The sequence below is a fragment of the Carassius auratus genome, chromosome 35 (assembly GCF_003368295.1).
Source record: "Carassius auratus strain Wakin chromosome 35, ASM336829v1, whole genome shotgun sequence".
In the NCBI taxonomy this organism is placed as follows: domain Eukaryota; kingdom Metazoa; phylum Chordata; class Actinopteri; order Cypriniformes; family Cyprinidae; genus Carassius; species Carassius auratus.
This window is the reverse complement of record NC_039277.1, coordinates 19,776,386-19,791,385: the sequence shown is the minus strand read 5'-3', so window position 1 is coordinate 19,791,385 and position 15,000 is coordinate 19,776,386. Positions and strand designations below refer to the sequence as shown.

The 15,000-nt window shown below is 37.9% G+C and overlaps 2 protein-coding genes across 2 annotated transcripts in view; one reads left to right on the top strand and one right to left on the bottom strand.

The window, feature by feature from the left end:
• Positions 1–633: 633 nt before the first annotated feature.
• Positions 634–2,119, bottom strand: LOC113054799 (putative transcription factor Ovo-like 1). Its single transcript, XM_026220609.1, has 2 exons — positions 1,702–2,119; positions 634–1,006 (listed from the first exon to the last, which is right to left on the bottom strand). Exons 1-2 carry the CDS (start codon positions 1,907–1,909, stop codon positions 696–698), a joined length of 519 nt encoding a protein of 172 aa, XP_026076394.1. The 5' UTR covers positions 1,910–2,119; the 3' UTR covers positions 634–695.
• Positions 2,120–6,342: 4,223 nt separating this feature from the next.
• Positions 6,343–15,000, top strand: part of LOC113054796 (vasodilator-stimulated phosphoprotein-like) — a 15,681-nt gene continuing 7,023 nt past the window's right edge. The window contains exons 1-5 of the mRNA XM_026220604.1: positions 6,343–6,563; positions 13,127–13,298; positions 13,391–13,565; positions 13,867–13,936; positions 14,523–14,817. Coding sequence (XP_026076389.1) covers positions 6,559–6,563; positions 13,127–13,298; positions 13,391–13,565; positions 13,867–13,936; positions 14,523–14,817 — 717 coding nt within the window. The 5' untranslated portion in view covers positions 6,343–6,558. The remainder of the gene's footprint in view (positions 6,564–13,126; positions 13,299–13,390; positions 13,566–13,866; positions 13,937–14,522; positions 14,818–15,000) is intronic.

Here is a 15,000-nt window from a genome sequence, read left to right as displayed (position 1 = left end):
TTTTTATAATGACTCTTTTTTAAGGCATTGAAAGTGTCTTAAAATGTCTTCAAACTGTTAAATAGCTGCTCACATCAAATAATAAGATTTACATATATTATAATATATTCATAAATTGTTTAGATAAAAATGCATTATGAAATATACTTTATTGTCCCTAGTAGGAAAATTATACAATACACTATTCAAAGAATAAACTAAATGAGTGGTATTCAAAAATTTAAGAAAGATTTATTTGAATTTATTCTGAAAACAGTTGAACAGAATATTGTAGAAAAATAGTATGTGGAATAGCACACATTATGTAAAATGATATATTCACAACAGAAGATTGTTACATTGTTGTCATCTCTGCTTCATGTTGTTCCTCAAGTGGCAAAATAATGACGATAATGTTGTGTGTTTAATATCATGCAGGGTTTCTACAGGTCTTAAAACATCGGAATTCACCCTTCCACAAATTAAAGCCTTAAAAGTTTGTAAATCAGAGTAGAAAAAAGTGTTAAATGCATGAACTGCTAAAAAAAGCACCTATTCCTCAGTATCTGTGTCTTGTTTTCTAGTGCAAATATCTAAACATCCTTAAATCAAGAATAATTTACTGGAGATGAGAAATGAAGATATGAAGTATCCTGTGCGTAGTGTGCATGTAGTGTGCATGTAGTGTGCATGTAGTGTGCATGTAGTGTAGTGCTTCACATGTAGAGTCCTGCAGCGGGGTACAGCATGAAGGGGGCGATGCGGTGCTGCGAGGGGCTCTCCAGCATGTGTTTACGGTAATAACGGCGCAGGGCCGGGCTGCTCGGGTGCTGCTGTCTGACGTGGAGGAAGTACTCATCCGGTCGGCTGGAGGTGAAGCCACAGTCCTCACACACGAAGATCTTGGAGCGCCGCTGGCGGTAAGCGTACTGCTGTCGCATGCCGTGGATCTTCCGCAGGTGAGACTCCAGAGAGCAGCGCTGCGTGAAGGCCTTCTCACACAGATCACAGCGGTACGGACGGATACCTGCACACACACACACACACACACACACACAGAGAGAGAGAGGGACACGTCTGAAAACATGGAGAGTGTCTGCTTACTGTTCATTCAAATCAGGGTCAGTACAGCAGTGTGCACGCGCAGTATACTCCTAGCCAATCAGCAGTAAGGGGCGTGTCCACTCATGACGGGGGAGGTGCCTGTGCTGTACAGGGTTCGTTAATTTAGGGGCAGGGCTATCAAGATAGGGGTGTGGTCCTAGTAGTTAGGGGCGTGTTTGTTTTGATGATTTTAAATATTAACAGCTTTTCTCAGAAATCACTTGTTGCACCTTTAACTGTTTAAACTGTTTGGTTAATATATGTATTAGATTACACTTTTTTGGTAACAATCTGATTACTTTTGGATTACATTTAGATTACATTTGTGCTAACCCTTATTTGAGATATCACATATATTGAATTAGCCTGTTCTTGTACTATTTTGCTACTTTTTCAGCACAACTGTGTTCAACACTGATAATAATCAGAAATGTTTCTTGAGCAGTAAATCATCATATTATTATGATTTCTGAAGATCATGTGACACTGAAGACTGGAGGAATGATGCTGAAATATATTGTTTTTGTGTTTTTTAGTTTTAATTCTTTTAGTACATCAAGAAAATGTTTGCCAACTAGCTAGTTTTTGATATTTAATTTCATCTGGGTGTGATCTCACCGGTGTGTGTTCTCATGTGTCTCTTCAGGTCGAAGGTGTCGTTGAAGCCCTTCCCGCAGAACCTGCAGGGGTGTCTCTTGATCATACTGTGGCACTTGAGGTGACGCGTCAGCATGCGCTGCAGAGGAAACACTTTATGACACACGGAGCACAGGAACTCTGGCGAGCCGCTGGATTCACGCGCCTGGAAGCAGAGCGAGACACACATGAGCTTCCTGGAGATCCAGGACCAGACCCTGAGGATCTGAAGGAGCTTCACCTTGTTGAGCGGAGCCGAGGCCAGCGCAGGAGGATGAGGATGAGGATGAGGATGAGGAAGAGCTGTGTGTTTGTGCTCACACACTGACTCCAGACCAGCGCTGGGAGTCTGGACAGACGCTGAAACACACACATTACACAGTTACACACTGACATCTGTTTCCCCTATAGGGTTTTTTTTTTTTTTGCAACAATCCCATACAAAATAAAGCCAGAACCCAAAAATAAACCAGTAGTAAAAGATGATAATAATTTTGGATTAAGAAATGAATCTCTTTCTCTGCTATTATATATTTTGCTCTGACACATATCCCTTTCTAACGCTTCTTTGTTTCTAAAATGTTTAAATAAATCATAAAAAAGAAGTAAATTTCTTTAATGAATGAAAGAACGAATCCCAATCGTTTCCTAAACGTTTGTCAACAACTCTTGATTGAAAGTCTTTGTTCTGATCAAATAAAGCCCAGCGACAGAGAGACATCTGAAGCTCTAGAATCATGTTTAATAAAGGATTTCCAGATCAGGAGAAATAAAGCACTTATAGGAGACAATAACTCTCGTCCAGTAAGAGTCCAGAGAAATCTCAGCACACTTTGGGTTTTCTGAAATATTGACATAAAGACAGCATTCTGCAAATTCTTGGAATCAATCATGAATCATGTGATCGAACAGTAACCTCACATTCCCCTCAGGAAACACTCAATAACTCCGGACAAGAGCATTATGATACACATATATTCATGATATTTTACTGAACAATGATATTTATGCATGTTTGAATAAATCATGAAATCAAGTTATCCACTGTTTAACTGTTAATATTTCAACAACAAACTAAGGTACATTTTATTATTGTGTATTTTATCACTAACATTGAATATTGTAGACAAATAGTGAGTAGTCTAATAATCAAATTATTAAACTAGAATTAAACATAAAACACAATGTTTCTTTTAAGATTAAAATAGAATAATTATTTCATTTCAATGATAAAATTGCAGTGTAACTAAAAAGTTCTTATGTAAATTTTTATTAAGCAAAAATAAACGGATAAAATAGAGTAGTGTACGGACTGACAGGGTTTGTTGTATTTGACAGCATTGCTCTCGAGAGATTTCTTTGACTGTGTCTGATAGATGAATCAAAATTAATCGAATTTCAAGCATGTGAATCGAAATCTCAATAAACCCAACCCTGCAACCAAACCACATTGGACCGCATTGGCTTTCACTGAGTGGACAGTGAACGCAGAAGAAGTCCAGTCAGGTTCGGCCGCCGCGAGGAGAACAGATGAAGATTTTTGTCATTATTCTCAGATGTGGATACCTGTGTGAGGACTGAAGCAGGGCTCCGGCTCCGGCTCCGGCTCCGGCTCCGGCTCCAGCTCCAGCTCCAGCTCCGGCTCCAGCTCCGGCTCCGGCTCCGGCTCCGGCTCCGGCTCCTTCCACTGCCATCCAGCGCAGGCCGACTGCTTCCTCTTGACCAGGAACGAGCGAGGCATCTTCAGACCGGCTCGGACGGACACACAGCTCTGCTTTACAGCTCAGTGTCTAGAGAGTCAATCTGAGAGCGGATGATTTCCATATCTCTGGAGAGAGGCTGCTTTAACTGCTGCTCCGCTGGTTTGCATGCCAGGTAGAGAGAATCTGGGCTCCTCATTTAACTGGACCTGCCATGCAAATGGTCCTCCGGCGCGCGGGGCTGAAGGGCACAGCAAGCTCAGCACTGCTAGGAAAATGTTGCTTTTATTTCACGTTCCAGTTGATTGTCTGTCAGGTTTATGTCACCTAACCTGGGACAAAGGCAATTCAAATGTGCTGCTTTACTGTTGACTATCTGTTAACCTCCCGGTCCAAGGGCTTGAATGGCTTTCTCCAGTCCAGACAGGTGTGCTTTTCTTCTGCACACCTCAAAAGATTCGCCATCAGTTACCTGTCCGTCTAACCACATCACCGAGGGAGAACAACAGTGCAGATCAGCTGCTGGATAGAGACGGACGCATTTGCATCGCAGCAGGGCTTTAAGAGTTAACTAAACATAAAAACATCACATTTCTCATTTTCATTTATTTCAACTTGAAGCGCTAAAAAAATGACTGCAACTAAAACTGAAATTAAATCCTGCATAGACACTTAAAAACTGAACTGAGTCTAAGTTGAAGCAATAAACTGAAAAATAAAAGCTGTCATAAAAAAATAACACAAAAACTGACATTATCTGAAAATGATGCTGAATAAATGTTAACGCTGATATCAAAAAACTATTTAAACGTTATATTTAAGCTATTTACCAAGACAACGTACCTTATTTTAAACTGATGTACTAATATAACTACGGTTAAAACTGAAATAAAAATGAATATTAACTTTATAGACATTTAAAAACCAAGCTAAATGACTACAATTAATAACTGGAAATATGTTAAAACTAAACTGAAATAAAAAAATAATTAAACAAATAGTAATATTGAATAATAATTATTTTTACATTTATTTAATTTGGCAACATTTCTCATATTCATTTAGTCTAAGTTGTTGAACTAAAATGACTAAAACTGAAAAAAAAATATATAGACATCTCAAAAAACTAACTTAAAGTTTAAGTTGAAGCACTGAAATATAAAACTGAAATAAAAAAACTTAAATAGTTATAGTAAAAATAAAATAACATTAAAATGGAAAAGGAAAATAAAAAGACAATATTAAAAATAAATACAATAGCTATTTGAAATAAAATAATATACAATTAAAAACCATAGTGTCTTAGTGATGCAACAATAAGACTGATTGACTACAGCAAATAAAGCCTTGTGCGTCACTGTGTCATTGTGTGTGATTTATATAGATATTATAGATTATATATATTCATGATGTTTGATGTTCTGCTCCTGAAGGACACCCAGGTACACTAGATACCGTCATCCACACACTCACTGTAACTGTATGCAAATCTGAGAGAGAGAGAGAGAGAGAGAGAGGGAGAGAGAGAGAGAGGGAGAGAGAGAGAGCACCGTATACAGCTGACAGGAGACACACTTCAAACAGTCCACACCGCACCACACACACTCATTTGCATGTTTCTGTGAGCGCTGGCCTGCTCGGACATGAAGAAGGGCACCGTGTTTGACTGGGAAATGTCTCTGTTTGTAATGTGAACCACACCCGCTGACACAGACAGACCTCCACACTGCTCCAACACCTGTTTAATGTTTCTGCCTTTACAATCATAGATTGGACCTCACACTGATTGCTTCAGTTATCTAACTAGCAGGCCTCTGTGAGTCTGTTTCTTCTGTTGAACACAAATGAAGATCATTTGAAGAATGTTGGTAACAGCTGCTGGTAGCCATTGACTTCCATAGTATAGAAAATGAAAGTCAATGGCTACCATCAACTGTTTGGGTATACATTATTCAAAATATATTTTGTGTTCATTTGAAGAAACAAAATCATACAGGCTTTTGATCATTTGAGAGTGGCTACATGATGACAGGATTTTTATTTGTATTTTTGGATGATCTATCTATCGCTTTTAAAACATGTTTTCATGTGTTTTATTAATCCATAAAGTCACACGGAGTATAATGAACCGTGAAACTGTCATTAAACACAACCATCTTTACATTCAATTCTAACGCTTTTTTAATAATAGAATCCAGTTCAGTCTGGTAGGGAGTCAGCGCTGTGACGTCACCGTATGCAAAGCAGCCGAGCAGAAGACACGCCCACATCTGTTCTCCGCCTGCTGCGCTTCCCTGCTGTTTTCAGGCATGTTTTATTTGTATACAAATCAGTTCACATTCTATACTTTATCTCTACTTTATTTTGTCCGGTTTTTGTTTGATTGTATGTGTTTGTGTGAATCATTTCAATACCAGTGAACCTCGAGTCACCTGTACAAATGTACATCTGACTTCATTTGACCAGTCGCTTTTGTTAAGGCATGATAAAGGAAATAAAAACAAAGGAATTGAACTCTTTTTTTTAAGCAGAGTAGTTTGTTTGACTGCTGTAAATAAGAGAAACTGCATAAGTTCAAATAAAATTATAACAATACTATAACAAACTCTCATTAAAAACAGAAGAGCTGGCACGTGTTTCCACAAGAGGTCAGCAAAGAGCTTTGAAGACTAATAGAGAGATAGATACAGATGATGTCTTCAATGATTGTTAATACAGAGATAGTTCTGGAAAGCTTCTCTCAAAGTTTGTGTCTAATGTTTTTGAAAGTTTCCACTTGTGTCAGAACTTTCAGAGGACATAAAAAATAACGCTCCTTTGAAAAATGATAAGATGGAAAGTTCCCAGTTCTCTTAAAAAAAAAAAAAAAATATTCTAAAAAAAAATCGGTGTATGTCTGTGTGTGTGTGTGTGTGTGTGTGTGTGTGTGTCATCAGCAGCAGGACTGATCCTCTGAGATGTTCTTCACTCTTGTCAGTCAGATCAGTCCTCGTGTTTTCTTCTCAGATGAAGCTCGGTCGTGTGTGTGTGTGTGTGTGTGTGTGTTTGATCGTGTTTCCCTCTTTTTAAACCAGGAAACTGTCTGATGTTGAGCGGATGTTGAGTTTCTCTCTCAGCGCGTGATCGATCTCCATCAGTCATGAGGTGAGTCAAAACTCCGATAATTCCTCTCGAATTGTGTTTCAGAAACTCCCCGTGAGTTTGATTAAATATTCCTGATGACTGATGTGTAAATATGAGCTGTTATCGAGTCGGTCAGCATCTGAACTGTATTTCTGAACTACAGAAGAATCTTTTTGAGATGTTTCTAACTCTGATCTAAACTCGAGTGCTGATGTTCAGTGTTTTCACATTAATGCGAGACACTGGTGATCTCCTCAGAACAGCATCGGTCAGCTCAGGTCAGAGGTTCAGTTCATCATCATCAGAATCATGAGGAGTTTGCTCAGTCCCATCAGCACCCAGAAATATAACTTATAAGTCTTATATAAATCTGTATTTTAGTGATCCAAGGTGGATTAACTTTCTGCTCTGTGACTGAGTTCATCTGAATGATCAAGAATCATTTCATTTCTGACACACTTTGACTTTCATCTGCTTCCTGCTTCATTCTGCACCATTGAGGAAGTGAAGCAGCAAACTCACCCTCGGTGAACCAGTTAACTCTGATCTTCCTGCTAGTTTACCATCTACATGCACACACACACACACACACACACACACACATGCATGCACGCACATACACACACACACACACATACACACACACACACATGCATGCACGCACATACTCACACACACACACAAACACACACACATGCATGCACGCACATACTCCCACACACACATACACACACACACACATGCATGCACGCACATACTCACACACACACACAAACACACACACATGCATGCACGCACATACTCACACACACACACACATGCATGCACGCACGCACGCACATACTCACACACACAACACCACACACACACACATGCATGCACGCACGCACGCACAGACATGCACACACACATACACACACCCACACACACATGCATGCACGCACATATTCACACACACACACACGCACGGCGCACACAGACACGCTCATGCACGCACACACACACACACACGCACGCACTTGCAAGAACATGATATAAATGTAACAACAAAGCATTTTCTGAGATCAACATTCTTGGAATGTTGTTATTTCTGCTTGATACATGTTGTAAGAAATGCTTTTTTGTAACTTTTAAGTAACGTTCTAATCACAACAAGAAATCTAGACAGAAAATGACAAATCAACATTCAAATAACATATTTTGGGTCAAAATAAAGTTAGTGGAATGTTGTGCAGAACTTTTCTGTAACTGTTTAAGAAGTAACTCTAATCAGGACACAAAACCTGGACATTTGATCCTTTCAAAAGAATGTTCCCACAATGTTTTTATAACATAAATGTGCACCTAGAAATGAGTTAAACCTGACAAAACCTCCTTTTGTGGATGTCCTGATTTCCATAAACTTCTTATTGGTAAATAGATTAATGTAACCCTGGAGCACAAAAGAAGTCATAAGGGTTAATTTTCAGAAGTTGAGATGTATGCATCATCTGAAGCTGAATAAATCATCTCTCCAGTGATGTCTGGTTTGTTAGGAGGACAATATTTGATAATCTGGAATCTGAGGGAGTGAAAACATCTAAATATTGAGGAAATCATTTTTAAAGTTGTTCAAATGAAGTTCTTAACAATGCATATTACTAATCAAACATTACGTTTTGATATATTTACAGTAGGACATTTACCAAAATGAACCCAATCTTTCCTTAATATCCTAATGATTTTTGGCATAAAATAATTAATTTTGACCCATACAATGTATTTTTGGCGTTTTTACATTTGAAGATGAGCGTGAGGTTCACAGTCGGTCATCAGACGCTTCTCTCAGACAGAAATACTCATGAACGCAGCGTTGTGTTTGCATAAACTTTAATAAATAATCTGGGGCACAAAAACCAACGAAGGAAGGAAGTATCTACCCAGCTAACAGAAAATATTCTTGTAACGAATGCAACATTCTGAAACAATAACATAACAGCAATAACCAAAAGTTTCCAGAACAAAATATTCGGTGAATGATGTTGTGTGCTAAGGATTCAAGAACATTATTAAAGAGCGCATCACACTGTTAGGGTTAGGTTCATCTCTTGCAGGGCGTTTGCTGTTATCTGTTAGTGATGTGTGATCCATCTTCTCAGGTTAATGACCCGTCTTAATGACTTCTGCTCTTCTTATTACTCTCTCTTCCTCTCTCAACACATTTAAAGCCTGTGTTTGGTGGACGTGCAGTGACCACATGATAGGATGACTCTCAGTCAGATGCAGATGTGATTTGTGGTGTTTTCGGCGCGGTTGATTGTTAGCGGCTCTGATCAGAGGTGGAGCTGTCGTATCTGAGCGGAAGACAAGTATAGTATCACATCGTTTAACTGAGAGTGTTGCAGAGGAGGACAGACTAGGTTTCCCACATCCTCTCACCACACACACACACACACACACTGCTGCACATGAGCGGCGTGTGTGAGAGCATCTGTGTGTTTGAAGCTTGTGTGATCAGGTGTGTCTCTTGTCTTTTGATAACCAGCTTCATGTTTTCATCAGATGCTGTACGGTTGATCTCTTAAACCCCAATCTCTGAACAAATTCTCACTAGCTTAAACCCATCAGTGGAATAAAGGACTCTTTCTGCTAAACCTCAAACACGTTAGAGCAGTGTTAGGCTCTGTTTGCAAATCTCATGCAAAACTCTAAACACATTCTCTTTCACTTAAACACATTTTCACAGCAAAATGCTAAACACAAGCAGTTGCACAACGTTCAGTATTTTGAGTGTACTGTAACATGATATTCATTTAGAGTTTTATTTAATCTTTTGGCCTTTGCAGTTACAAAACTCAACATCAAAAACATTTGCTCAGTTTTTTACATGGATGACATTACAGTTTTTTACAGACGCTAGGACACATTTCTCAATACTTAGCTCACTTTTGCAAAACTCTTCACACAGTTTTCCTAACCAACATTCAGCTTGGCAAAGCAGTTCATTTCACATCCAAAAGCCACTACAACTACCAAAACACTTCATTCAGGTCTCAAATCAACTCATTCTTCCAGAACACTAGCAAAGCTTGACAGCCGACAAACACACTTTGTCAGCCACAAAACAATGAGCTAAAACACTAGCAACATGTAGCATTATACAATGATTTCTTGTGTAAAACAAGGACACATCTCTGTTCATAATTCACTGCAATATATGTTACTGGAAGGAATCAGACATGATGCAGAATTCGTCAATATTTTATGTCGTTTATTTTTTTTATTTTTTTTTTGCACTAAAAAAGTAATTCCAAAATACAAGGATTTGTGTCCACACCATCCACTGATACAGATATAATAGTAATGCTCATCTACTAATTGTCCAGTTGTTTTTATACCATTTAATTTTAAGATTTAAAATGTATTTCATTCGAATATTACTGTAGAAATGTAGCAAATTGCTGTCTTATTAAGTTTTGTATCGTTATTGTTTTTAACATAAGTTTAACAGTTTGAAAACAGTATGTAAGCATGTGTAAATTGGCCTGTGCGTACAAAGAGTTTTGTCAGATGTTGTGTCTGAGTGAGAAAAGAATTCATCAAATTTGAGAGATGTAGTCATTGAATGCATTTTGTGCCAAAGCAATGATAATTGATCCTCAGTTTAGCCCAAATAGACTTCTGTTGTGCTCACTGTGTGAAGAGTTTTGCAAAAGTGACCTAAGTATTGAGAAATGTGTCCTAGCGTCTGTAAAAAACTGTAATTGATACTACAAATATATATATATATATATATACAAATATATATATATATACAAATTTACAACATACTATGGACCTCAGTCTCATCAAATTAGATTATTTTAGTTAAATCAGCAGATGTTTTAAGAGTTATCAGACAGTGCTTGAGTGTTTTAAAGTTTACCAGATAAGTGATTTTGTGTTATCAAACCCCTTTAAAATGTTTTAAATAGTACCATACAGCTTTTAAGTGTTTTTAAGTGTTATCAGATAGTTGTAACTGTTATCAGACAGTTTCTTGGCATTTTTAAGTAATCAGACCGTTTTATGTGTTTTAAGTGTTTTTAAATATTATCAGACTGTTTCGAGTGCTATCAGATAGTGTTTAGCTGTTGTCAGACCTTTGCTAGGCATCTGTAGATGTTATCAGACCGCTTTTAATTGTTTTTACATGTTATCAGACTGCTTTTAATTGTTCAAGTGTTTTTATGTTTTATAAGACAGTTTTTAAATGTTATCAGTAAGTTTTAGGTGTTTTAAGTGTTATCAGAGTTGTAAGTATCTTTAAGTGTCATCAGCTGTTTGAAATTGACAGTTGTTTGAGAGTTTTTAAGTGTTATCAGGCAGTTGTTTAAAAGTTCTTAAGTGTTATCACACAGTTGTTTAAGAGTTCCTAAGTGTTATCAGACAGTTGTTTTGAGTTTTTAAGTGTTATCAGACAGTTGTTTAAAAGTTTTTAAGTGTTATCAGACAGTTGTTTGAGTTTTTAAGTGTTATCAGACAGTTGTTTAAAAGTTTTTAAGTGTTATCAGACAGTTGTTTGAGAGTTTTTAAGTGTTATCAGGCAGTTGTTGAACATTTTGTAAGTGTTATCAAACAGTTGTTTAAACGTTTTTAAGTTTTATCAGGCAGTTGTTTAAAAGTTCTTAGGTGTTATCAGACAGTTGTTTAAGAGTTCCTAAGTGTTATCAGACAGTTGTTTAAAAGTTCTTAAGTGTTATCAGACAGTTGTTTGAGTTTTTAAGTGTTATCAGGCAGTTGTTGAAAATTTTGTAAGTGTTATCAAACAGTTGTTTAAAAGTTTGTAAGTGTTATCATGCAGTTGTTTGAGTTTTTAAGTGTTGTCAGACAGTTTTAAGTGTCTTTAAGTGTTTTTTCAGTGTCATTTGACAGTTTTAAAATGTTTAAAGTGTCATCAGATACTTGTTTAAGAGTTCTTAAGTGTTATCAGACAGTTGTTTGAGAGTTCTTAAGTGTTATCAGACAGTTGTTTGAGAGTTCTTAAGTGTCATCAGACACTTGTTTAAAAGTGTTATCAGACAGTTGTTTAAAAATGTTTAAGTGTTATCAAACAGTTGTTTAAAAGTTTTTAAGTGTTATCAAACAGTTGTTTAAAAGTTTTTAAGTGTTATCAGACAGTTGTTTAAAAGTGTTATCAGACAGTTGTTTAAAATTTTTTAAGTGTTATCAAATAGTTGTTTAAACGTTTTTAAGTGTTATCAAACAGTTGTTTAAACGTTTTTAAGTGTTATCAAACAGTTGTTTAAACGTTTTTAAGTGTTATCAAACAGTTGTTTAAAAGTTTTTAAGTGTTATCAGACAGTTGTTAGAGAGTTTTTAAGTGTTATCAGGCAGTTGTTTAAAAGTTTTTAAGTTTTATCAGACAGTTGTTTGAGAGTTTTTAAGTGTTATCAGACAGTTGTTTAAAAATGTTTAAGTGTTATCAAACAGTTGTTTAAAAGTTTTTAAGTGTTATCAAACAGTTGTTTAAAAGTTTTTAAGTGTTATCAGACAGTTGTTTAAGTGTTATCAGACAGTTGTTTAAAAATTTTTAAGTGTTATCAAATAGTTGTTTAAACGTTTTTAAGTGTTATCAAACAGTTGTTTAAACGTTTTTAAGTGTTATCAAACAGTTGTTTAAACGTTTTTAAGTGTTATCAGACAGTTGTTTAAAAGTTTTTAAGTGTTATCAGACAGTTGTTAGAGAGTTTTTAAGTGTTATCAGACAGTTGTTAGAGAGTTTTTAAGTGTTATCAGGCAGTTGTTTAAAAGTTTTTAAGTTTTATCAGACAGTTGTTTGAGAGTTTTTAAGTGTTATCAGACAGTTGTTTGAGAGTTTTTAAGTGTTATCAGGCAGTTGTTTAAAAGTTTTTGTGTTATCAGACAGTTGTTTAAAAAAATTAAGTGTTATCAAACAATTGTTTAAAGGTTTTAAGTGCTATCTGTAGTTGTTTGAGTTTTTAAGTGTTGTCAGACAGTTTTAAGTGTCTTTAAGTGTTTTTGTCAGTGTCATTTGACAGGTTTTAAATGTTTAAAGTGTCATCAGACAGTTGTTTAAGAGTTCTTAAGTGTTATCAGACAGTTGTTTGAGAGTTTTTAAGTGTAATCAGACAGTTTTTTTGAATTTTTAAGTATTGTCAGACAGTTTTAAGTGTCTCTAAGTCCTTTTTTCAGTGTCATTTGACAGTTTTTTAAACTTTTCAAGTTGTTTTAAATGTCATCAGACAGTTTTAAAGAGTATTTTAGTGTTATCAAAGTTTTAAGTGTCTTAAGTGTTATTTGATGGTTTTCAAATATTTTAGTTGTTTTAAGTCTTATCAGACAGTGTTGTGAGAAAAAAATATTTTGTTTTTTCTTTAAATTAAGTGGATTTTTCTGTCTCTAAAACTCAGCGATCAGGTTCTCAGAAAACAATGCCATTGTGTATCTCCAGTAAATGCATCTTAAGTCAAGATTTTCCACAGTGTGTAACCTGACGTCCTCAGGTTGATTCTGTCATGTTGTAATGTACGGAGTGAAGCACAGCTGCAGGTTTGCAGACTGAAGTCTCTGTTCAGTGTCTGATCTTCATGTTGTGTTTGCAGTGAACAAAGCATCTGTCAGGCGCGGGCCACCGTCATGTTGTACGATGACGGCAGTAAGCGCTGGTTACCGGCCGGTTCTGGTGCTCAGGCCATCAGCAGGGTTCACATCTTCCAGAACCCCAGTAACAACAGCTTCAGGGTGGTGGGACGCAAACAACAGGCCGATCAGCAGGTAACTCTGACTTAGACCATTCAAACCTGTGTGTGTGTGTGTGTGTGTGTGATGAAGATCTGATCCCGTCCGTCATCCGTGTGTCTCCTCAGGTGGTCATTAACTGTCCTCTGGTCCGAGGGATCAAGTATAACCAGGCCACTCCTACGTTCCATCAGTGGCGGGACGCACGGCAGGTCTGGGGTCTGAACTTCGGCAGTAAAGAGGACGCGGCTCAGTTCGCCAGCGGCATGATGCACGCTCTGGACCTGCTCAGCGGAGACGCCGGTGAGAGCTCTGAAGGAGCAGGAGACCATGCTTTTAGGAATAAAGTGTGAATGAAATATGAACAAACCTAGAATATCGAGAGGAACAAATCTGGTGTGTGTTAGAGAAAAAACTCTAAAGATATGGATTTGAATGGAAATCTGCAGATGCAAATAGATAAAGTGTTATAAAAGAAACTCTTAAATGTGTATTTGGGGTGTTTTTCTTTCCACAGTATGGAGCAAAAAACTGAGCAGTGCATGAAAACACACTCGTTCTCCTGTAGCGTCTCGCCTTAAATGTTTTCGCTTTGTCTTTACAGCTGCGTGTCCTCCTCCTCCTCGACCGCCTCCGAACGGCCCGAGCGCTGAGGAGATAGAGCAGAAGAGGAGGTACGACCATCATCATCATCATTATCATCATCATGACATGAAAATCAACCCTGATTTACTTCACTTATTCTGGACAAATCAAAGTTTGTCTATGTGTGAACTTGCTGTTCATCTGTGAATCCTGAAAAATTAAATGTGTCACAGTTTCCACAGAGATATTGAGCAGCACAACTGTGTTCAACACTGATAATAATCAGAAATGTGTCTTGAGCAGTAAATCATCATATTATTCTGATTTCTGAAGATCATGTGACACTGAAGACTGGAGGAATGATGCTGAAAATACAGCGGAGCATCACAGAAATAAATTACACTTTAACACAGATTCACACAGAACACAAATGATTTACATTACAATAATATTTCACAATTTTTACTGCCTTTTTGATCAAATTAATGTAGCCTTGGTGAGCAGAACAGACTTCTTAAAAAAAAAAATCCAACTTTTCAACTTTTGGAAACGAGATGTTCTCTTCATCTGATGTCATTGATCCCTGTTGTTCACCATCCAATCAGTGGATGACTAAAATCAAGTCCCGCCCACGTGTTGCTCTCATTAAAGGTGCTGTTTTTTGTGTCCCCTCAGACAGGAGCAGCAGGAGAGAGAGAGACAGGAGAGAGAGAGACAGGCGTCTGCTGCTCCGGCTCCACCTCCTGGCCCTCCTCCCGCTCCTGGCCCCGCCTCTGCACCTCCTCCTCCCCCTGGACCTCCACCCGCTCCAGGACCCCCGCCTCCCCCCCCACCACCACCTCCTTCAGGAGGAGGCCCGCCGGCCCCCCCACCCCCACCCTCAGGAGGAGGAGGAGGAGGAGGGGGAGGAGGAGGTGATGGAGGTCTGGCTGCGGCGCTTGCTGGAGCTAGACTACGCAAAGTGGCCAAGGTCAGTCACATGATCATCTGACAGATGCATGTATGTCTGAGCTCTTGATTGACAGCTGAGTAGGCGGTCCTTCAGTGCTGTCAGCTACAGACCTGATCACATGACCAGCTGTAAGAAATCTTAGACCAGCGCTTCTCAACCCGGGGCCTCAGCAGGACTTAAAAAGAGCTTTACAATTTGGTA